This window comes from Alligator mississippiensis, chromosome 10 (assembly GCF_030867095.1).
Source record: "Alligator mississippiensis isolate rAllMis1 chromosome 10, rAllMis1, whole genome shotgun sequence".
Classification (NCBI taxonomy): Eukaryota; Metazoa; Chordata; order Crocodylia; family Alligatoridae; genus Alligator; species Alligator mississippiensis.
The window spans coordinates 72,703,792-72,728,264 of record NC_081833.1 but is presented as its reverse complement, the minus strand read 5'-3'; the positions used below and the strand labels follow the sequence as shown (position 1 = coordinate 72,728,264).

The following is a 24,473-nucleotide window of genomic DNA, read 5'->3' as shown; positions in this document are numbered from 1 at the left end:
CCTTTTTAATGAAACCAAGTGCTGGCTGTTTAAGACAGACTGCAGAAAATGGTTCAAACCTGAACCGAAAACAGGCGGCTCCTAGAAGAGCCCTGAGATATGTAGGCTGAGTAGCGATGAGTGCTAGGAAAAAAAGGGAGAAAGAACAACTAATCTACTTTCCAGTAACAGGCAAGAGAAGAGACAAGACTAAGAGTAGACATTGTAGGAAGACTGCGAAAGAGGCAGGTGAACAGAGCTGCCAGGGGCAAACCCAGACACAGGCATAGGTGAACCCAGAGGCCGCTCGGGACCTGGATAGAGAGGGGGCCTGAAAATGAAAAAAAAAAAAAACTGCAAAAATTAAAGTTTTAATACCGTGCATATACAGGAATGGCAACGTTATCAATGGAGAACGAATTATTTAAAGACATTGATACCATAGATGTGATAAAGACTTTTGCAATAAAAAAATCATTCTCTCTGGCAAAGGGGAGCCTGATACTAAAAGTTCACCCAGGGCTGCCAGGAGTCCAGATAGGGCACTGGCCAGGGGAATAGGGGAAGGAGAAATATCTAGGGATAGCGCCACACAGTTGGGGAACTGGGAACTCACGGTATGGGGGATCTGGGAAAGGGTGAGGTTAACCTACAAAACAAGAAGGGAAGGGAACTTTTAGCATCTTAATCAAACGTGGTAGGAGAACAACTATTGCACGCGTTCTTTTTTCTACTCTAGTTCATTTGGGAACTTCGGGTATATCTGACTTTAACTTTCCTGATTCTTCACTTGCTCTCACGGTTACTCAGGGGAGGACTGGTAATTAGCACTGCTGAGTTTTCCCCAGCAAGATTCACTCCATTACTTGGGTCTTTGGGAAAGTTGCTGGACCTGCCTGTGTCATGATTTGTCTACCACTAAAATCTAATGTTTCCTATAGTTGTACATTTATTAATGTTAGGAAATCTTGAAGCAATTTGCAAAGTGCTAAGCTTTCTGGTGCAATGCTAGCTTCACCCCGGCTACAAAAGGTCAGGATTTAAATGCTTAACTCTGATCTTTCCTGTGCCATTAGCTGTGGGTCAATGGCAGAACTTACATGCCTAGAAATCCTTGACTTGTGACAATAAGGCAGAAAAGTGAATGATGTAAACTGAGTCAACAAATAACAAAAAGTGAAAGCTGTTCCTAAGGTTACTGGCAACCACAAAATGGTAGAGGCAAACTTTCCCCCCAACCCCTACCCCTTGGACATCCAGGTGTGATGTGGAAGACAATCTGATCGTGCAGGTGCAGAACAAGGGGTGTCTCATGGTCTTCCAAGGGTGCAACTTGCTGCAGTTTTGAAGGTATCTTTTACACAAACTCCTTGAATCTACTTACTGTGTTGTAGTTGCTGGTTTACAAAGAACTGTTAGGTGTGCCGAGGTCCCATCCTGCAAGAAAAAGGTCTGAGATGAAACAAGCAGACAAGATCATTTGGGTAAATGTCATATCTTTCATTATACCAACTAAATAGTTAGAAACTTTGTTCTTTGCAAGCTTGTGGGCATAAACACCCTCCTTCAGGCACAGGGAGATGAAACTATTCTAACTTGCTCGAGCTAGCTGAGACATCTGCTATTTTGAATCCACCAGCTGTTCCCAACGTGCTTGATCAAATTATATCTTATGTGCTGCACACTGAAGAAATCTCCAGACTTCATTAAATAAGTAGACCCCAGAGAAGACTGGGGTTATGCAGCATTTTATCATTCTGTGTTGCCAACCATTCTGGATATAAAATTGCTAGCACTTGACTCGCTATGTCATCTATGAAAAGGCCCCAGACAGAACGTGATGGGCAGACAATGCAAACCAGACACACCGAGGACCACTTTTGATCCAGCAGATGCATGAAAGCAGATGCTGACTGACAGCTTTATCTGGTTACACAAGGGTGTGTAATGATGAAAGACGGTGCTGCAGACAGCATAATGGCATTGCGTGGAAAAGCCAGGAAGATGTGTGGGAGGAGGACACCGACCAGGATCAATTGGAGAACCAGAAGCAGGAATAGGAGGAGCATAAGCAATGGCAAGAGCAGGAAACAAGAGAAGACCCACAGGCAAGGACTATAGAAACTTGAACTGATGGCACCCTCACTTTGCCATATTCCCCCCCCCCCCCCCCGAAGCTCCCTAGCAGGCTCCTTTCAGGTCTTTCTGGTGTGAGTATGTGCCTGGTCCATGCTGCATACAGAGAAGGAGATGCTAGCCCTCTGCCAGCAGTGAGCAATTATTTATCAAAGCAAATATTTTCATGGCTTTTAATGAGTTGTGCAGGGAGATCATTAACTTTGACTGGGAGGGGTGTAACGAGGCAGCTGGCACCCCGGGCAGCTGTGACACATAGAGGCAGTGGTGACATCCAGCTGTCATTGTGCTGCCAGTGTAGCTATGCAGCTGCTATTTTTCTGCCCCCTCCAGTCAGTGCCTGGGGCTGCTGCCCTGGTTGCCCCACCTTAGTTATGCTACTGACTATGAGAATAAAAGCGCTGCGGGTACCGCTCGTGATAGGAATCGGATACTCCAGGGATCAGCAATATTTTATGAGACGCTGGTGCATTGCTGCCAGTTTGAGCAAAGCAGCTGCTGCATTTCCTCATCCAAGCATGCGGTGATATCTGCTCACATGTACATGGGCAGGGTCTTCAAGGGTACGTCTTCAAGTGCCACCTCTAGTAGAGACATCAGGGCTTGCCATACCTATATCTACACTAGGAGGGCCTCCGAAGAAGCATTTCCTTGGCACTAGACCCAAGGTGGGTTTCCAGGGTCTATTGGGACGCCTTGGTCAATAATTCTGCCCAGCCCATCATTCCCACTGTTTGTTGGCATACATCCCTTCAACCGAGCCACCAAATATAAACGCAGCAAAGGAATGAAAGCTGAACGAGCCATGGGCAAATGTTTGCTGTGTCCTTCGTTTAAGAGGGCTAAGACTACTCAGACACAACAGCTCAAAACGCTGGCTGGTTTGAATCAGTGCAGCTGCAAGTCCGCTGATTCAGTGGACGGGTTTATTGGAGGCTTTGGTCAAAATGGGCAGCGATCGGTGCCCGGATCAAAACAAGGTGCACTGCAAAGAAGCAAAGAGAAAGCAACAGGGGAGCAAAATAAGCATAAATGAGCTGGGGCGAGGTCCGAAACACAAGCACGGTTTCCTGCTGCTATTTCCCTGATACCGAAAGAATCAAAACTGAGGTTTCTTAAATATTTCAGGACGTTGAGTGGACTAGGGGAGCTCAAGGAATAGATTTGTACCAAAAATTAACCCTCAGTTTTGAGGAGACAGGGCCAGGATCCATTGGTCTAATACTTAAGGAAAGCCCCCTGACAAGGTCATTTGAGACACACTAAGGAAGAGAAGAGAGATTCTGCCCACTAGGCTTCAAAAACTTGGAAATTTGTGGAAACTTTCTGCAATTGCAATTCTGTGATCCGTGACTCCAGGTACAGGACCAAGCTGCTGTGGGGGGCAGAGAAGACTTAGAGCACTCTATGGCATTGGGTCCTTCAAAGCTTGTGGGATAGCAATGTGCTGCTGCAAAACACTGTGTGGGGGGAGGCGAATACAGCATGTGTTTTGCCTAGATTACTTGAAGATGTGTCCTTACAGGAAATTAAATGTCACGACTGAGATTAACTAACAGCTGCATCCATCATCACTGACTTCCAGGAATTTATCTGAATGCATGAACTGTACTAAACTGATGCTGCCTCAAGTGCCAGCAGTAATCTCCAAACTCATCCACAGCATCACGTTATGCAGCGTCCAGCCTAGTGTGAAACCAGACCTGCCCCTCCCGAGGCATGGGCTCACTTGCCCTGCCTTCCTGACCTCTCCTGAAGCCTCACAGACAGGATGTCACAGCTCCACAGGCCAGATCCAGACCCCGGGCCAGATTCATGACATCCCTGCTTTATGGAAATTACCACCAGATCTTCAAATATATCCTTCCAGTTGAGTGACGCTTGCACTGGATGGCTAGAGTGCAGAATGGCATATTAAGACCTACCTCAAAATGCATCAAAAGCATGACATATCGGTAAAACTCCTCCCAGTTTCGGATACCTGCAGAAGGGCAGAATGGAAACACCGACTTGAAAGTTCACTGCAAATCTTGTTAGCAGCCAAACCCTACCTCAGTCTTTAGTAAGAGGGTAATTCTTGTACCTAATTCTATGCAACACTTTCTTGGGTCCACTCCATTGTCTGCCTGGAGGGATGAAGAAAGCCCTTTGATTCTAACAGTCCTTTGATGTATGCAGTATATGTCACTTAAACACCCAGGAGTTAGGTAGTGGTTATTTAAATCATGCACACAACACTAGCCATTTGCTAAATCCCACTGATTTCAATGTCACTTAAACCACTTTAAGCCAGCCTGTCAATTAAATTGGAAATGGTGCTACCAGTCCTGCCCTGCAAATGGTGGGGATAGGCTAGAAAAATGAACTCCCACGAACAAACCAAGCTTTATACAGCCCTCAATTTGGCTACAAAAACAATTTTGCCAAAACTGCTCCGTTGCGCATCTGAGCACGAATGCTGTAACAACTGTCTCTTCCGTGATCCTCTCATCATTAACAGTTAAAGTAACAATCGCGAGGTTACTCATCACAGTCATTGGGATATAGTTACCGTAAGAGTGGGTCCGAATGCCTCTCAGAAACAGCTCTCTCTTCTGATGATTTTCAATTTCAATTTCTCCTATCTGCTGACCCCATTGCTCATACCGAGAATGTTGTTCCCCATCTCTGGAAAAAAATAAAAGGTGTAGAAAAAGCGGGCAGCTAAGAAAGAAGGCTTCTTAGTCAAACTCATTAGTCGCAGAAGTGTTGCTTCTAAATGAAAGATGCACATTTTGGACCCAAGACTTATGCCTGCAATTTATCTAGCGTGCTTTTGAGCTTGAATAATGTCACACACAATTGTTCAGACCAGGGCTGTACATAGAGATGCCCTGAGAATGAGACAACAGGAAGACTGGAGGAATGCAGGAAAACCTAGGAAGAGGCATGTGATGATGACTGCTTAATACTCCAGCCTAATACTCCAGGATTAGGTTCCCAAACTGGGGGGACTTGCATCCTGGGAGGGCATGAAATGTTCTTTGGTGGGGGGCAACATATGCAAATCACAGATGCAAGCCACCTGCTTCAGCAACTTTCACATCCCCTGTATTTCAGTCACTGCTGCCACTTCCCCAGCCATTGGAGGTGAGGGAAACCCATGAGATCTGGAATGCATTGCGGTAACTGAGTATTACTCTGCTAATCTGTAACCGAGAAGAAAAAATATATTGTCCCAAAATTCAATTAAATTAATCTGTTTAATTCTTACAAATTGTGCATGGCCTCAACAGAGAATTAAAATGTTCTTCTAAGACTGCAAATATGCACAGCCTCCCCATGAAAAATATCAAAGGCAAAATGTTACATAGCTTGTCAGCTCTATTTGCCCAGCTTTATTATGAAAGGTGATGGCATTGTTGGGCTATTAAAGCAAAAATTACAAACAGCCCCGGAAGTGGTAAAAATTGTGTCTCGCCTTTTGATCCTTTGGAAGAGTTCTTGGCTCCACTTCTCCAAAGCCAAGGCACGTGCGAATGAGTCTGGATGACTGTCGAATTTAAAGTCAAATACGTCTGTAAAGGTGGTCCAGCTACGAAGAAGGGAGAAATAAAACACCTCATCAGCCTTCATTTGGGATGGGGCCAACTGCTGCACTCATTGCTCAGAGATCTCATTTGTCTTTGGGACTCGTGGGATTTGAAACTTGTTATTTCTCATGCATGGCATCTCTGGATTTCTACAATTTTTCTTAATGCTTCATTTTCTGGGAAAATGAAGAAAGGGACAATGGAAAAACCATGCTATGTGAAGAAGACTACTTCAGAAAGGCGCAAGAAATTATCCATCAAGTGAGGCTGGCACTCAACAGCTCACAAGGAGGGAAGGTGCTGCTTTCAGATTGCAGCTTGGCATCTCCTGTTATGATTGACACAGTCCACCTTGCACTATAAAGGCAATGAGACTTTGACAGCTCTGTGGGACCTCAATTAATCTGGAAGGAAACCAGGTGGCCACAGTCTCTGCTTCATATGAGAAGAATAGGGGTCACAAGTCAACTGCAGCTTCTGCTGCTGGGAAGGGACAAGAGGAGGACTTGAACTCAACAGCTCCTTGGTGGAACATGCAGAAAACAAGAGGGATTGTTAATGCATGTGCTGCACTGTACCTAGGTGCAAAGAGCCCAAGAGAAAACCCATAGAAAACAATCTAACCTGAATGAAACAGAAAATATTCTGAATATATTATTTAGTGGTCTTGCTATACAGAAGACCTTTCCCAGTTTAGGAGCTTGGATGAGATGGGGCTTTTTCAAGAACAAGTATAAAATTGTGCTTCTAAGTCCACTGCTCAATCTGAATCCAGCCCAGGGGGGCCAAGTCACTTTGATACCCCTGCCTCCGACTAATATGTTCCCTTCCCTGCCAATTTTGCCTCATCCCAGTAGGTAAACTATATTTACTGTGCAAGGAGCTGCTTTGTGTGAGGTCCACTTTATATATACTGCTATCAGCACAGCCCCTCGAGCATCCAGGGAAAATTCCCAGTGAAAAGCAGTGAAATTCAGAGTTTGGATCAGTGCTTCTCTTGCATCCTCTTTCCTGTGTATGCTGAGATCATTTCTAACTTGTGGTTATTCATCACTGAGACACTTAGATCTAAATCCTATTTCCCTTTATGTGCCTTAGTAGCACTTAAGCAGCCACAACAGCAATTTTGGGCATTTAGGCCCATTTAGAGACTATTTCTATCTGTGGCAAAATAGGATGGCTCAGGTACGTGCCTATCTGCTGGAAGTGTAGCGTAGTGGGATGGGCCTTCACATGTATCAGCCCCACAGTGTAGTGATTAGGGCACTTGTTCAGAGATTGGAAGACATAGGCTGCAAATGAACAGTGCCATAACATAAACGTTTTAAATAAAAAAACAGATGTGTGTGCTCTGTCATGCCACACATGCCCAAAACTGTGGCTGTGACAAGAGGCAGTATTAATTTGAACTGCTATTTTGCAGCAGACATCTGGATTTTTGTAAGCAGAAGAGTGTGGACAGCCTGGAGCTGCCCGCACTCTCCAGACACCCCAGGCAACCTCTCCTAGGACCTGATCTGCCCTGCAGATGAATTTCCTGGGGTGCATAGGATCAGGCCCTTGAAGCCTACACTTGCATAGGTGCCCCTGGATACTCCAGCCCCGGGCGCACCTATGCCAACAGGGATACCTGGGGTTTTCCCATTTATAGAGATGCACCCTGAGTGTTGTTCTGCAGGATCAGGACCCTGCTACACCTAGGGCATAGACACGGATCCAGCAACATCTTTTTTCCACAATGAAGTGGATCAGTTGTGCCGGGACACACCCCGATATAGCAGTTCCTCTTCATTTGGTGACATCTGTTTATAGCCTTATGTTGTAACCCCTCCACTTGCCCAGAGGAGGTTTGAACCTGCATGTCTCACTTCCCAAAAAAGGTGCTGTAACCACAAGCCCACCAGGCAGTGGCCAGAGCACTCTTTACAGCTCCTCTTGGGGGTAGCCAGAACTGCCCAAACCTGCAGTTATGCTGCATGCAAGTGATACACAGGGGACAGACTTGAGGGGAACGCCTCTAGACCTAAGGTTAGAGTGCTACTGGAGGGGCTGGACACGTTCAAATCAGCAGGTCCAGATGCTCTCCACCCCAGGGTGTTGAGGGAGCTAGCAGGGGTTATTGCAGGGCCCTGGGCATGGCTTTACGAGTGCTCGTGGTACTCAGGCCAGGTGCCACATGATTGGAAGATAGCCAATGTGGTCCCTATCTTTAAAAAAGGGAGGAGGGAGGACCCAGGCAACTATAGGCCTGTCAGTCTTACCTCAATCCCGGGGAAACTCTTTGAGAAGATCATCAAGGAGCACATCTGTGATGGGCCGGCATCGGGGATGATGCTCAAGGGCAACCAGCACGGTTTCATTAGGGGCAGGTCATGTCAGACCAACCTGATTGCCTTTTACGATCAGGTCACAAAAGCACTGGATGCAGGTGTCGCCGTGGATGTAGTCTTTCTGGACTTCAGCAAGGCCTTTGACACTGTTTCCCACCCCATCCCCATTAAAAAACTAGGTGACTGTGGTACTGATGCCTACACAGTCGGATGGATTGCAAATTGGCTGAAGGGTCGTACTCAGAGGGTGGTGGTGGACGGGTCATATTCGACCTGGGGGGAAGTGGGCAGCGGAGTCCCCCAGGGCTCGGTCCTGGAGCCTGCACTGTTCAATTTCTTTATCAGCGATTTGGATGACAGGGTGAAAAACAACCTGTTCAAATTTGCTGATGATACCAAAATTTGGAGTGAGGTGGGCACGCTAGTAGGGAGGGAAAGACTGCAGAAAGACCTGGATAGGTGGCAGGGGTGGGCGAACAAAAACAGGATGCGTTTCAGTACTGACAAGTGCAGGGTGCTGCACTTGGGCAGTAGTAACCAGCAGCACACTTATAAGATGGGAAACTCCCTTCTTGAGACCACGCAGGCAGAAAGGGATCTTGGAGTCATTATTGACTCCGAGATGAACATGGGCTGACAATGCGAGGTCACGGTCGGCAGGGCTAACTAGACCCTATTGTGCATCCACAGGTGCATCTCAAGTAGGGCCAAGGAGGTGATCCTCCCCCTCTACGTGACACTGGTCAGGCCACAGCTGGAGTACTGTGTCCAGTTCTGGGCACCCCACTTCAAGGGGGATGTGGACAGCATGAGAGGGTCCAGAGGAGGGCCACCCACATGATCTGGGGACAGCAGGGCAGACCCTACAATGAGAGGCTATGGGACCTGAACCTGTTCAGCCTTCACAAGAGAAGGCTGAGGGGAGACCTTGTGACTGTATATAAACTCACTAGGGGGGACCAGAAGGGTTTGGGGGAGACCTTGTTTCCCCTAGCACCCCCCGGGATAGCAAGGAATAACGGCCACAAGTTGTTGGAGAGTAGGTTTAGATTAGACATCCGTAAGAACTACTTCACAGTCAGGGCGGCTAGGATCTGGAACCAACTTCCAAGGGAAGTGGTGCTGGCTCCTGCCCTGGGGGTCTTTAAGAAGCAGCTTGATGCCTACCTGGCTGGGGTCATTTGAGCCCAGTTTTCTTCCTGCCCAGGCAGGGGGTCGGACTTGAAGATCTACAAGGTCCCTTCCGACCCGACTTCTATGATTCTACGTGAAATAGGATTGAAGTCTGTAATGTTTTAAAAGGAGGCCAAACGTTGACCTTAAAATATATAACAGCTTTCCAAGTTAAAATATATCCAGTGTTTTAGGTGCAGTGAGTTAACAGCGAGGTAAAAGCTTGTCCAGACCCTGAAGCCAGGGTGTGTGGCTGGGCTGTTTCTGATCAGATCTTTCTTCAGTGAACGAGTCTAACAACCTAACCTAACCAGGAATTCATTATACATGTGGGAGGAAATTTGATCCCGAGTGAAGGCTAGGAAGAGGCCTCAGTGCTGCTCCAGCAGACTCAGCAGGAGCCAAGATTTGTGGCTCAGTTTTTGTTATTTGTAGTTATACTCAACAAAGGGATGCATCCAAGTAAAAGAGAGGATCTGCTTACCGGAGAGAGAATTTGACATGCACAAGTTCACCCTCCTCGTCACTCCACTGTTGCCGATACGGCCCCTTCCTGGAAGATTAAACACCTTGTCAACTTGTTTCTATGTCAGCCGCATCTCTTTATATTCCTTAAATTTGTTTTGCACTCACCCCTCTTGCATTTACTGAGCTCTTGTGCAATCCATGGGCTTTAGTACTGCAGGATTTCAAATGCTTAAAATCAAGAGAGGGAAAGTGGCAAAGGGAAGGAAGGACAGAATTTGGCAACTCCCCAAAATCTCAGCAAGACAGCAGAGCATGCTTGGGAGCTTTTCTGAAGCCAGCCTAGGGAGTAACGGCACAGGCACGTTTGCACATCTTGCACGTTCTCATTCTAAGAGCTGAGCTAACCAGACCACATGGATTTTGAGGAAATGTTTTCAGTAAGAAGTACAAGGTATTCTCAAGGAGCCGGGCCAAAGTGACAAAAGCAAGATCAAATGATGTGGTTGCTTTCATGGCTTGAAGTACAATTTTCATAAGTCGCTCGATGATTTAAGAGTCTTAGTCCCATTTCTTCAAAAGTGACAGGCACAGATGAGCCTGGAGACATGGCACATTTATATATAAAATAATCTTTACAATGGGGTAATCCAGGAGCCGACAGACAATGTATGGCCCTATACCAGTGTAATGTATTCAAATCCAGTATAGAAGTACCCCAGGAAAACTCTGTGGCAATCCAAAATAGCCATCTGCTCAAGGCAACACAGGCTACAACCTGCTCCCTTCCCACCCAACTGTAATAGTTTCTACTGCATGCTGCTGCCTACATGTCTGCCTGCTCCAGATCCAGTGTAATTTTTCATTGCTATGCAAAATCTATGTAAGTTAAATCAGGGCAAATGTGACCCTCAAAATTAGGCACTGAAAATCCTAATAGGTGCCTATCTACATCCTTAGATAACTAAATACCTTTGCAAACCTGGCTCCAAACATTCACACCACTGTCGAAAAGGAGACCTTTGATCATTTCACCATCGTCTCAAAACCTGTAATATTTTAGCTACATCAGAAGCTTTCAGCCTTAACACATCTTTTAACATGGACTGAATACTTGTTGCTGGAACCATCTCCCAGCTGTTTTCTGCAAAGGCAGAAGCATGTAGATATGGAAAAAAAATAAGAGGTGTTGCAATTCTCATGGTTGCCTGAATGCTTTATCATGATGCATTCTGCATCCTAGCTCACATTAAAAAGGATATCTCCTGAAAATCAGAGAGGCAAAATGGGTACACACGTGTTCAAAGTCAAATCTAAATGCTGCGCCAAGTCTATATTTTATGGTGCAGGATGTTATAAACTCTATTTGCATTGTATAATCACCAGTGTTTTTCAAGTCTTTTCAGGATGCATGCACTGCCAGCTATATTACCTAATAGGAATAGCTTGTGTTTGAAATCATTTAAATTCATTTCCCAGTACTGTTGACATTGCTGGGACTGTCTTCATTTAACATAAAAGCTTTACAGGAAGCTATTGTCTGAGGCTGTCTTTGAATATGACTTGGTGGAAAGACCTGCATCTATTGGTAGTGCTGCTATTATGTTTTCTGAAATGTCCTGATCAGACAAAACTCTGGTCTGGACTTACTCAAAGTTAAGCTGAGATCTGGGAGTGTGGGGGGAAGAAAGGTGTAACATTTGTTGTACACAACTTATCCTGCTATCCCTTGCAAAGCCCTATGGCTTATCTGCTCCAGCTATTCTACATAAATAGTCCAGGACCTCCATATAGCTACATACTGCAAAACCATGTATGAGAGAGGTTTTATCCTCAAGGCTGTATCTGAACAGATGTTCCAGCTTGTTACTCTTTTCTGCACTACTTCCATCAACCCTATTTTATAGACTGGGAACTGAGTCTGAGTAAGTTCAAACAAATTGCCTAACATGATGCAGCAGGTCTCTGGCAGGCCTGAGAGCTGATCTCATTCTCCAGAACCAGAGTCTTTAGCAAGTATCCCAAAAACTCTCCTCCCCCATCCTGTGCAGTGATATGGTAATACCTGAGCAGTCCCTGGAATGCTATTTTCCAGCGTCTGTGCGGCTCTAAGCATTCAATTGTCAGCCCTCCTCCACTCCAGCATTTTTCAGATTCATCAGCCACTATCATGTCTGGATGCACTGGATGCTAAGAAGACATGTAATTAAAACATTAATTAAATCAGTGAGGGTTAAAACAGAGGCAGAGTCCTGCTTTGTCAGCCCACTGAGGAAGGAACATTGATTGAAATAGCTTTCCTGATTCCACAAGTTTCACGGAGGAGGGAATTACAATGAAACACCCAAATGGATAAATATCCAGTCATTTCTACAAAAAAAACCACATTTGGGTTATGCACATACATATGCAATTTAATCTTAGAGAATTACTCTAGCACTTTTCACTGCAAATGCTGTCAAAGGTAGAGCTGGCCAAGAGCAAGGCTTCCTGTTTACTGGATTTGTTCTGGTTTACTGCCCCTTTGGCTAAGATCACATTGATTTCAGTCTGAACTGGACCAACCCCAACAAACACAAGCTCCTGAGATTTTGCAGCTGCTCAGTGAATGGCAGCAGTAATATTAACAATCATGAAAAGCAGACCTACAGGCACTTTGCCCTGCGATGAGACTTGCAGCTTCCAGAGTTTCACACCCTGAAAACCCCCCAGCCAGGGACCTTGCCTTGGAAGAAACAAAAGTTTGTCCAGTCCAAAGTATGATGAAAACATTTCAGGGTCTAGGAACTTAACAATTTTCACATGGTTGCATCATAAAACTTTCCAAGCACCTCTAGTTAAGGATAGCCACTACTACCACATCCACAGAAGAAAAGTGACAGCAGTAATTATACCAGAATACAGCGCCCATACACAATTAGGTAGGCTTCAGTTCTACTGCTCGATTTTGCCAGGTAGACATCTTGAGGCACTTCAGTGGCTCTCAGCACTATGTGGGAATCCCAACCCCATGGAAATCAATGGCAAAACTTCTAGTGGTTTCAATGGAGGTAGGGTTTCATACAAAATTCTTATCCCGTACAATTTTCTTAAGGCAAGTTGCATTACAGAAGCCTGTGCAGAGTTACAGACACAGTTAAATACAAAGACCAGTGAGAATGCCAATGAGGAAATATGTGCTTTGTGATGAAATTTAGAAAAAGGTAACACTGAGTCAGGTTGAAAAGGCAGAACAAACGTTTCAAAGGGCAATGCTGCTGGAAGGAAATCCCTGGTAGTTGCAATTGTTCCAGCAGAGCATGTCAAACAGCATCCGTACCAGTCGAGCAATTCGATTCTGTAGTCACAGAATAAAGCAACAGCTGTTGGGGTCTGAGGGATCGAGCTTCAATTAGGAAGCACACCTCTCTCATAAACCCAGCTTTATCTGTAATCTTTGGCAAAGCGTTGGCTTTGCATTCCCATCAAGTTTGCACATATTCCCAGCTGTAGTATACCCATTCCTGTTATTCCCTCCTAATTTTCATCATTGCGTTAAGCCTTTGGTATCACCTCTCTGAAAGGAGTCTGATATACTAGCCAATTCAGCTCAACAGGTATTTATCTGTGTGTAGTGCTAGCCACATAGCACATCATAAAACACCATCATCTTAATTGCTGACCAAAGCTGCTGCCGCCAGCGTCCCTGGAGAAGAGCTACTGAGGAATACAGACGTGGTTGTGCTAAACTTGCTGATAAGTGATGAAGAAAGAATAGGGTTGGGTAAAAGATGTAAAAATGATAAAGAAAAGGTAAAGACTGAGTTTGACTTGTAACTAGCCTAAATCACTGCACGTTACCCATCATTAGCCTTAGTCGCAGCACATTAGCCTCTACTTAAGGCACTGTTTCTTCTGGGGATCATATCTTCATAAGAAAAGGTTAGGAATTGAAATATTATTCCCAGACTCTAAACCCCGCACGTCTTCTCACCCACCACTTACTTGAAACTCTCCGACTCCATCCACCCGAAGAAAGAGCCAGATTTCACAGACCCCATTAGGACGTCTTGCAAGGCGAACAATCACAAAAGTTTTGTCAGCTTCTGTAAACCCAGTGAAGTAAACTGAATCGAGAGCCTGTATTAAATATGAACAAAAAAACAACGCTTCATTGTGGAGAAGGAGAGCAAAAAAAGAAAGACGAGCATGCAGGAACCGAGGGGCTTACAGGTTCAACCAACCAACAAAGCTTTCACCCAGTTCACAAGGGGGTATAAGGGTCTTCCAACTTAACAGGAGTCCTTTGTACAATGACTCTGGAAGACTGGGTGTAGCGACTGCCTTTCTTAGACACCTCCAAAAGCCACCTGCTACCCTCAGTCAACAATAATAAAGTGACTTTCAACCAATGATCAAAATTGCTTTATAAGCAACAATTGATTAAGCCTCATTATACCCCCAGCTAAGCATTCTCATTGCTATTTTATACCTGGTTGCTAAAAGGTCAAGATATCTTCCCAATTTTGCATATGATATATCAATGATAGAGTCAGAAAGTGCTGCCAGATTTCCAATTAGTGCCCTACTGTTACTGGTAGACAATACTGCTTCCTCTATTTGTCACTATTCAATAAGGATGGCTCCTCTTTCTATCCTTGTGCAACTACATGTCTCTGTGGGAAAACAGACTGCTGTGGCACGCAGAGATCGTTTAAGAATTGGCCGTGTAACAGAGAGCTGCCACAAATATGTATCCAGACTGCAAAGAGAAAAAACAACCCCAAACAGTTCAGATGAGAGAGAGTCTCCAAACTCAATGCAGAATATTTAGCAAAGTGAGAACTTTGCTGCAACAAAACCCGATCTGTCCTGTGCGCATTAATGGCCCTAGCGCCGTATCAGAGGGCTTGTCACGTTCATAGAATCGAAGCATCACATTTAGAGGTCTGCGTGTCATCCCTGCCAGACCAATTTCCACAACTCAGGTTATGCACATGCAATCCAGACTTGCTTATGATTTTTGGGGGGTATGGAGAAACTCCTGCCTCTGAAATATCCATCTCGTGTTCAGAAATGCTCATTGCAGGTGACCGGATGCCCATATTCATGTCCAGCTTGAGGACGTTGGTGGCCAACGGCTCCAACGGTGCCGCAACCTCAGCTGGTTTCGAGGTCAAACATCTTGCCCATGGAGCAGAAAAGGGACAGCGGAGGAAGGGGAAGGAGACGAATCCCAGCCTGCAACCTACTCTGCCCTGCAGAAAAACCTGCGACTTCTGCTGACGCTCCCGCGGCTCAAGGATTGGACTCTTCGGTCAACTCAAGACCCATCAATGGGGTAGAGGTCATCCTCGAATCGAGGGATTACCGAGGAAGCCAAATGTAAAGACTGGCGTCAAGGACAAAGCTCTGGACGGTCGATACAGAGCATCGATGGAGCTGGAGGAAAGGGGCATCGTGCCTACCTCCGAACGCGACGCTTGGGCTCTATGAACGTGACAAGCCCTCGGATACGGCATTAGGGCCATCAGGGCGACGGGACGGAGGGAGGCTGCAAGCCAGAGAGATGCTGAAAGGGGTGTTTTCTGACACGCGCACAGAGCAGATCCACGAAACGAGGACCGGGCAAGACGCGTCCGCCTTCACCTATAGATTGCATAGTGTCCAGAGATGGAAAGGCAAAGTTTCAGGAGTCTCTTTGCGAGCCACGGGAAAGGACAGGGCGATGGGGGGGGCGTTAAAAAACACAAGAAATCCTTCCTCGCAGGAGCACTCACGTGCGGGTCGCGCTGCAGCTCCTGCGGCCGCTCCGGCAGCGGCGCCCGGCGGCGCGGGGCAGCGATGCGGAGCAGCCCCCGCGCAGCCCCGCGCTTGAGCCAGCTCCAGCGCCCCGGCGCGGAGTAGCGGGCGCGGGCGCGGGCGGGCGCGGGCGCGGCGGGGCGCGGCCGCAGCAGCCGCAGCGCCAGGTACACGCACAGCGCGCCCAGCGCCAGGCTCGCCAGGTCCGGCATGGCCGCGCCGCAGCCCGCCCACTCCCGCACCCTCCCAGCCTCCGCCTCCGCCCAGCGGGGCGGCAGGGCAGGCCGGAAGGCGCAGAAGCCCTTGCAGACTTTTTATTTTACTTTTTTTGCAAATTGGGTTGAGGAAAGAGCGCGGCTGCCGCGAGTCCTGTGTCGCTGTATGGCGGGGGAGAGTCGGGGAGGAACGGGGCGGCGGGGACATGCGGGGCGCGGGGCGGCAGCCCGGCTGCGGGAGGCAGGACCAGCCCGACCGCAAGCATTCCTGCAAGTCAGGGGTCAGTCCTGACCTCCCTCCATCTCCCATCTCCTGCGTGTCGCCACTGGCAATCCTGACCTCCTCCACCTCCCCTCTCCTGTGTGTCACCACTGGCAATCCTGACCTCCTCCATCTCCCATCTCCTGTGTGTCACCACTGGCAATCCTGACCTCCTCCATCTCCCATCTCCTGTGTGTCACCACTGGCAATCCTGACCTCCTCCACCTCCCCTCTCCTGCGTGTCACCACTGGCAATCCTGACCTCCCTCCACCTCCCATCTCCTGCGTGTCGCCACTGGCAATCCTGACCTCCCTCCATCTCCCCTCTCCTGTGTGTCACCACTGGCAATCCTGACCTCCCTCCATCTCCCCTCTCCTGTGTGTCACCACTGGCAATCCTGACCTCCTCCACCTCCCCTCTCCTGCGTGTCACCACTGGCAATCCTGACCTCCTCCACCTCCCCTCTCCTGTGTGTCACCACTGGCAATCCTGACCTCCTCCACCTCCCCTCTCCTGTGTGTCACCACTGGCAATCCTGACCTCCTCCACCTCCCCTCTCCTGTGTGTCACCACTGGCAATCCTGACCTCCTCCACCTCCCCTCTCCTGTGTGTCACCACTGGCAATCCTGACCTCCCTCCAGTTTCCATCTCCTGTGTGTCACCACTGGCAATCCTGACCTACTCCACCTCCCCTCTCCTGTGTGTCACCACTGGCAATCCTGACCTCCTCCACCTCCCCTCTCCTGCGTGTCACCACTGGCAATCCCGACCTCCTCCATCTCCCATCTCCTGCGTGTCACCACTGGCAATCCTGACCTCCTCCATCTCCTGTGTGTCACCACTGGCAATCCTGACCTCCTCCACCTCCCCTCTCCTGTGTGTCACCACTGGCAATCCCGACCTCCTCCATCTCCCATCTCCTGCGTGTCACCACTGGCAATCCTGACCTCCTCCATCTCCTGTGTGTCACCACTGGCAATCCTGACCTCCCTCCATCTCCCATCTCCTGTGTGTCACCACTGGCAATCCTGACCTCCTCCATCTCCCATCTCCTGCGTGTCACCACTGGCAATCCTGACCTCCTCCATCTCCTGTGTGTCACCACTGGCAATCCTGACCTCCCTCCATCTCCCATCTCCTGTGTGTCACCACTGGCAATCCTGACCTCCTCCATCTCCTGCGTGTCACCACTGGCAATCCTGACCTCCTCCACCTCCCCTCTCCTGTGTGTCACCACTGGCAATCCTGACCTCCTCCATCTCCCATCTCCTGTGTGTCACCACTGGCAATCCTGACCTCCTCCATCTCCCATCTCCTGCGTGTCGCCACTGGCAATCCTGACCTCCTCCACCTCCCCTCTCCTGTGTGTCACCACTGGCAATCCTGACCTCCTCCACCTCCCCTCTCCTGCGTGTCACCACTGGCAATCCTGACCTCCCTCCACCTCCCCTCTCCTGTGTGTCACCACTGGCAATCCTGACCTCCTCCACCTCCCCTCTCCTGCGTGTCACCACTGTCAATCCTGACCTACTCCAGTTTCCATCTCCTGTGTGTCACCATTGTCAATCCTGACCTCCCCCATCTCCCCTCTCCTGCGTGTCACCACTGTCAATCCTGACCTACTCCAGTTTCCATCTCCTGTGTCACCACTGTCAATCCTGACCTCCTCCACCTCCCCTCTCCTGCGTGTCACCACTGTCAATCCTGACCTCCTCCACCTCCCCTCTCCTGCGTGTCACCACTGTCAATCCTGACCTCCTCCATCTCCCATCTCCTGCATGTCACCACTGTCAATCCCAACCTCCCTCATCTCCTATGTGTCACAACTGTCAATCCTGACCTGCTCCATCCCCCATCTCTTGCGTGTCACCATTGTCAGTCCCAACCTCCTCCATCTCCTGTGTGTCACCAGCGTCAATCCTGACCTTCCACACCTCCCCTCTCCTGTGTATCATGGGTGCCAGCTGCAACCCAGGCCCATATCAAGGCAAGGGCAAAGGAAGAGTCACTGCAGCTAGGGCCAAACTGCCACACTGTGGTGGGCCCTGCTCCACCGTAGAAACCTGCATGGGCAGAATGCATCCTTTCCAAGCAAAGCCTGGCTTGTGCCTATACTTCATGGTGTTTGCTTCCCTCCACTTTCTCAGTCTACTTTGTTTTCCCCTCTGTAGACCATTGAAGGATCCTGCCAGTACTAGCTTTTCAGCACAGTGCCAGTGTGGACACCCTGGTTCTTACATCAATATAAGCAGTCCTCCAGCTGCAATCCCACCATGCCACTGGTGTCCTAAAGAGCTGGAAGGGACCTGTAGTTGAAGAGGCACTAGAAGTTTTACCACTAGGCTAGGGGGCTGGCCCTATATTATCCAGTTTAAGATCGAAGCCAAAACCGATGTATTGGGATGTGCACCGATTTTCTAGATGATACAGTTTCTTTAAAAAATAACGCAAGAAACAACGCAGAATAGTCAAAAGATATTGTTTAGTCAGTCCTATAGTCACAGAAGCATAGGTTCCTAGAGGTGTAGGTCTGGAGAGGACCTCCAGGAGTCATCTAGTCCCAGCCCTGTGCCTGAGGCAGGATCATCCAAACCGTCCTATACAATCCATCATCCAAACTCTACATAAGATGACCAAGGGGTCCAGGAAGGTGTAGTTTCATGGAGGAGGAGGCCTGTCCCAGCACTCTGCACCTGTGGGGACAATGAGGGCCCACCTGCAGAAGAAGTTGTTACAGTTAAATAAGCGTGTCATTTTTTATACCCAGGATATCTCTGGAGGCTTTTATTTTTTCCGGAGAAGTACAAGAGAAGCCAAAGCAAGTTCCTCCAAACTATACACTGCTTTATTGGCCTGTTATCCATTAGGCAATATTAACAAGAGCAGCTACACACAGCAGAGAATACACAAACATACTCACTACCCGGTGGCGAGGTCTCAGGTCCCTCGCAATGCATCCGCAGGCCTTGAGGCTAGTTCCTGACTCCCACACCTCTGTTGTTGTTTACTAGGCTATCCCAACATTACACCATTTATAATGGGGGAGTTTTATACCATTCAGGTTCAGATTTCTGTATTCCCGTTCCTTCATCTGAGATGAGGATGTTTTGGCCAATTCAGCAGGGAGCAGGGAAACTGAGTCACGGTCTGTAACCACTGTTCTTTTCTAGGGTTGCCTTATTAGGTTTGGGTGTGATCACGGGCCCTTGCATCTCATCTCCCTTGAACCTGCCCCTCACAGTCCTCTTCTCTCACATGCCACTGTGATTCAGACTGAACTGCTCCTGGGATCAGAGTATCTGGAAGGAGGAATGAAGCCACACACCCAAGACAGCAAAAAGAGGTGTTCAGGACTCCCCAACATTATTCAGATTCATAAAACAAAATCTAGCCTTCTTGAGTATCTTGACAGTGCCCCCAATAATTCACTGAGTGTCATTTCTACACCCATAGATGGATGTAGACTTTTGAAAAGGGGGTCTAGGTAGTGAGGTGCATCATCACCTATAAAACAACACATATTTTTCTCCAGTTAAAAATAAACTAGAAACTTTGAATAATACAGCCCTAGGCCCTTGCATATTAGTAGTCTAAGATTGAGGCAAACACAAGTATAGGTTCATCAGCATGCGCTAAAAGCAATCTGCAGGACTGTGAGATAGGAGCTTCATTACCAGGAGCAGCAAACAGACAACAGAATTGCAGAACAAAGGATAGCTGCATTGGTGGAGCTTCAAGGCTGTTAAATGAAGAGTGTAGAAGGGATCAGGAAGGTGATAATGAACCCTGAAGTCAACCGACTCCCTCAACACTGCCTGACTAGAAACATTGCTGCTGCCACTGCCAAGCAGTTGGTTGTAAAGTTTGGGTGGAGCAGGGATCAAAGGGAGAGGGGTGCAACTGCAACACTGCACCCCCACCTCCACCCCGCCAGATCCACCCCTGGAGGGAGTGCCCTTCATTTCAATCCTCTATCTCCCACCTCTAACCCTACCCCTAAGTCACTAATCCCAAACCTAATTAGACAGACACTGACTGGGGATGCAGAGGATGTGGTGCATCATCCCATGTAACACAACACACATTTTTCTCCCATAACAAATTAAATAAGATGCTGTAGTAATATGCTACAGGTTTAGGGCTTTACTATTCCATTTAAGATGGAAGCGAAAATAAATATAACTTTATTGGAGTGTGCATTAATTTGCTATTATGTATAAAAAAAATAACAAAATAGGCAAAAAATAATCAAAATGTTGCTTTGCTAGTCCCGTAGTCATTGGAGTTACATGGGCATCTCCTTCAGACTTATAAGACAAACTCTAGCCTTCTTGAGCATCTCGGCAGTGCAGCCGGCGCTCCACTGAAAGCTATTTTCACACCTGAGCAAATGTTTACCTGAGCTAATGTTTTTAGCTCATGTTTTAGTTAAAAGCAACTATCACTGCTGTTAAATAGGAGCTGCATTACCAGAAGCACCTAACAGACAGCAGAATTGCCAAAGAAAAGGTAGATTGATTAGCAGAACATCAAGAGCATCAAAAAGGAGAGCGGGTTGCTAACACCCATGGAATGAAGTATTTAGAAGGAATCAGGTAGATTATAATGAGCCATGAATCAGTTGAATCTCGCACTGTTGCCTGACTAGAAATGTGCTGCCTAGTCCAGGGCCATCTAGCAGCTCCAATCCTATCCCTAGTCTAAGCTCCAACCCTATCCCTAGTATTAGCTTTTGCTTAGGACCACCATCCAGCCCTAACCTAGACCAGAGTCACCGAGACTCATCTCCATCAGTATCCCAGGAGCACTAATGAACTCTGTTCCTAACCATACCCCAGGCCACTATCTAGCACCAGTCCTTATTCCAGCCAAGGCTATGATCTGGCTCTAACTCTGACCTTTACTTTACCAGGCAACCCCAGTCGTAGCACTGGAATGGGATCACCATGTGGATAAAACCCTAATCCTAGTCCATAGCCATCAACCAACTGCAGTCTTAACACTAGTTCATGGCCAGCAACTTGTCCAGACCTAAGCCTATTTCAGGGCATCTACTAGAGGCATAATTTTTGCATGTTATTTTACTGATTAGTGCCCCTGTCTGTTCAGTAACTGGGCTTAGTGTTGACTTGTTCTGGGGTGATTGCATTCAGGACCGTCAACTGCATTCAGTAAACAGTTTGCTTCTCAGAAAGCAATCCTGGCAAGTCTAAGTACACATCCCAGAAAAGCAGTATGCACTTACAGAGGAATTTTTATGGGGATTTCCAGGCTTCTCTAGTCACAGGGAGTTCAGACTTGATTTCCCGGTTTCTTAGAACCACAGCTGAGAGACTCAGAAATGAAAACTGTCTTGGCTATCTTTGCTTGTGCAGGTCCCTGTTTTGTTCTTGCAGTACATAATGTAGTAGGTTCAATCTCACACATACGTGTAGCCCTGTGTGTGTTGTCTTCCTGACCTGTTGTATTTCTTAACTTTGAGCAAAAGCATGCAGAAATGGCCAAGCTTTATTTCTGGTTTATAAAACCACATTAGCTGAATTTGATTTGGCCAGAAGCCAGGCCAGCAATGGTTGGTATGCAGCTTCCCTTTTATCCAAGCCGCTAACCCTCAATAGGGCTCAGATGCCAGTCTGGACCTACTCGACTTCTGGCATTTTTTGCTGGTGCCAACCTTGGACGCCTGCTCCTGCAGGTCATTGTGGTTTGATTATTATCAGCAAACATTGCAACTCCCTGAATTAAACTAAAGTCAGTACATTCAGGGAGAAATGATCAGCACCACTGAACATTTAACATTTGTAATGATCTATTTCCTTCTTTTTTTCTCTTTTATTTTTCTTAATAATTATAGCGCTATTTCACTAACTAGTGCTGATGAAAAGTTTCTGCATGCGAGATGTCCCAGTGAGTGAGGTAGACAGAGCCCACCTAGAAAGAAGGGCCATCTTCTCAATCAAACAGGGGAGCCCCAGGACCCAGAATAAATTAAATCCATGGGATACAATGGAAAATAGAAAAAGCAGTGGAGCTCAGATCATAGGATGAAGACAGGAAAACTGGTTTGGAAATCAGAGACCCTCAGAGAGCATCCACTTGCTCTATAAAGGATGTATGTCTGTCTGGTACCCATGTACCAATTTGGACACCCGTGACTTCCTCTTCAACACAAGTAAAGGGCCACAAGAAACATAGGAATCACATGAGTATGGATGGAAAAAACCAGGAGGGAAACACAGATTACCAGGTCAAAGTCAGGTTACAAGAAGGGGGCACTGAGCAGAGAACCTGGATATCACCAGCTGCTCTGTACAGGAGTACAAGGAACCACTGGACACCTGACCGAGCAGTCTGGGGGCTGAAGTTGTCTGTTGTCTATCTGCAGATCAAGTACAGCACAAATCTGGCCCACCAGTGTGCCTTGACCTTCACCTGATACAACTTTCACTGCTTATGAGACAATGTGGGGGTGTTCTGCCTTCCTCTGTAGCCAAAAGGAGGGCTTTCTACCTGGGATACCTCTTCTGTGTATATTAACAACGTTGTCTTACAGAAGCAAGACATTGGCTGCTGTGGTCCCCAGCTTTACCTGTGGCAAGTGAGGGTGTTATGCTCTGTGTTGTGTCAGGGTTGATTGCAGTTTTAGTAAGAGGTTAGATTACGGATTTGTATATCGTGGTTTGGATAGGGATGATCCTGCCTCAGGCAAGGGGTTGGACTAGATGATTTGTGCATGTCCCTTCTGGCCCTACTTGTCAATGATCTTATGATTCTATCTTAAACTGTTCAGCCATTCAGTATACATCATAGTTAAATGACCTCTTTCATAATGTTTTTGCATGTCCCCGTCTTTAAGACATTTTCGCTCATTCCACTGAGATAAGAGAGAAACTACTGTTCTCATTTTGCAGATGGAGATCTGAGTGTAGAGGAGCTAGAGCCTCGCTGCACAAAAGGACTTGAATTCCATCTAAATCTCTCTTTAGAAGCTCAAGGGAAGAAACCCAATATTGTGGTCCTCAAAATCCCTGCCCAAGTTTCGCGTGAAGTTGCCTGAAGTCCTGTTCATGTGCACGCCCAGGACTTGATAAAGTCCTGTTCTTGTGCACATCCCCTTCATGATAACGTAGAACAGCTCCGTGCTCTCATATCAGTGTGAGAGTAACATTAAGCTCTTGCTCCCTTAGGCTTCCCCTCCTAAAAATAAATGGATTGATTCCTTGTGGATTAAAACTTTGGTCATAGTCTCAGGCCATAAAAGAACCCAAGCCTGGCGAAAACTGCATTGGTAGCAAATCAGTAATTTAAAATACCAGCGTAGAGGAGATAAGTTTGTGTTGACAATTCTTACTAGTATTGGGAAACTGAATAAATACTTGACGTAATTTCCCTGGAAAAAGAGCAAGCCCTTAGTCACCACTGAGATGGGAACGTGATTAGAATCAGGTAGCCTAAAAATAAAAAATCCCTGGAAATCTTCAGCTGCACCAAGTTTATATATGACATAGCTGGGATGAGCTGAGATAATTTAGGGTGCCTTGTAACAGAAAGCATTTCCGTGTGCTCTGAGGGAGCATAGGAGAGGCCACAACCTGAACAGAGCTTTACATCAGCAATCCTGGGCCTGTGTAGCCCATGCAGCAGAGGCACAATATATGAATACAGTTGTTCTCTTTACATATTTGCTTCCCAGAGCTAAGTACTTTCATACTTCTACAATGGCAGGGTGGGGGTTGTTACTTCATATCACAACAGTTAAAATGGAAAAATCTTTCACTTGAGCTGGATTCCATTGTTGCTTTCAAAGGGTATGTACAAATGTTCACTGTACCTGGTCTAGGTGTAGGCAGCTTACTTTAAGCCACCTAAACTTAGACCAAGATTGGTGTGTGCAGGCATTTGCTGCTGCCAGGAGCAGCATGGGCAGTCCAAGAGGTGGAGGGGGGGACGGTGGGATTTTGGGGGTGAATAGTGGGTCTGCAGGAGAAGAAGATCATGGGTCCATGGGAGGGGGGTTGCTCATTCAGTGGGGTGGCATTGTTGGAGGGTTAAAAATAGACCAGTCAGGACTGGGGTAGGGGATAGGAACAGCACAGCCCTGGGGCCGGGTAAGCAGCTAGGCTTTCCCAGCCCCTGGGCTACGCTGCAAATACTTGCAGACATTTGCTAGATCAAGTTAAGCCCATTCATAGATTGCATGACCTCTTTCTTGATTTAAGTCAGTGCACCTCCAGTGGTACACTAACTTAATGTTGTGGTATCCTGGTAAACTAAAGGTTAGAGTTAGAGCCAGACCCATAAGGACTGGTGCTGGGTAGTAGCCTGGGGTATGGTTAGGAACAGAGCTCATTAGTGCTCCAGGGATATTAATGGAGTTGAGTTTGGTGACCCTAGTCTAGGTTAGGGCGGGATGGTGGCCCTAAGAAAAAGTAAATACTAACTTGTATTGGATGCATCATTTTGGGGCTGATTTAAACCCTGCAAATGCCAACACAAGTGAATGTTTATCCTGGTTAAATCTAATCTAACTAACACACGACATACCCAAAAATCCCACT

The 24,473-nt window shown here is 47.2% G+C and overlaps 1 protein-coding gene across 3 annotated transcripts in view; it reads right to left on the bottom strand.

Moving 5' to 3' along the window:
* LOC102558510 (putative phosphoenolpyruvate synthase) overlaps positions 1-15,663 on the bottom strand; it is a 46,087-nt gene extending 30,424 nt beyond the window's left edge. For all 3 annotated transcript variants that reach the window (XM_019488241.2, XM_059713908.1, XM_059713909.1), the window contains exons 1-8: positions 15,415-15,663; positions 13,640-13,774; positions 11,721-11,845; positions 9,675-9,743; positions 5,576-5,689; positions 4,667-4,782; positions 4,041-4,096; positions 1,364-1,416 (exon numbers count right to left, since the gene is read on the bottom strand). In XM_019488241.2, the coding sequence (XP_019343786.2) occupies positions 1,364-1,416; positions 4,041-4,096; positions 4,667-4,782; positions 5,576-5,689; positions 9,675-9,743; positions 11,721-11,845; positions 13,640-13,774; positions 15,415-15,648 (902 nt within the window). In that variant the 5' untranslated portion in view covers positions 15,649-15,663. The remainder of the gene's footprint in view (positions 1-1,363; positions 1,417-4,040; positions 4,097-4,666; positions 4,783-5,575; positions 5,690-9,674; positions 9,744-11,720; positions 11,846-13,639; positions 13,775-15,414) is intronic.
* Between the last annotated feature and the right edge of the window lie 8,810 nt (positions 15,664-24,473).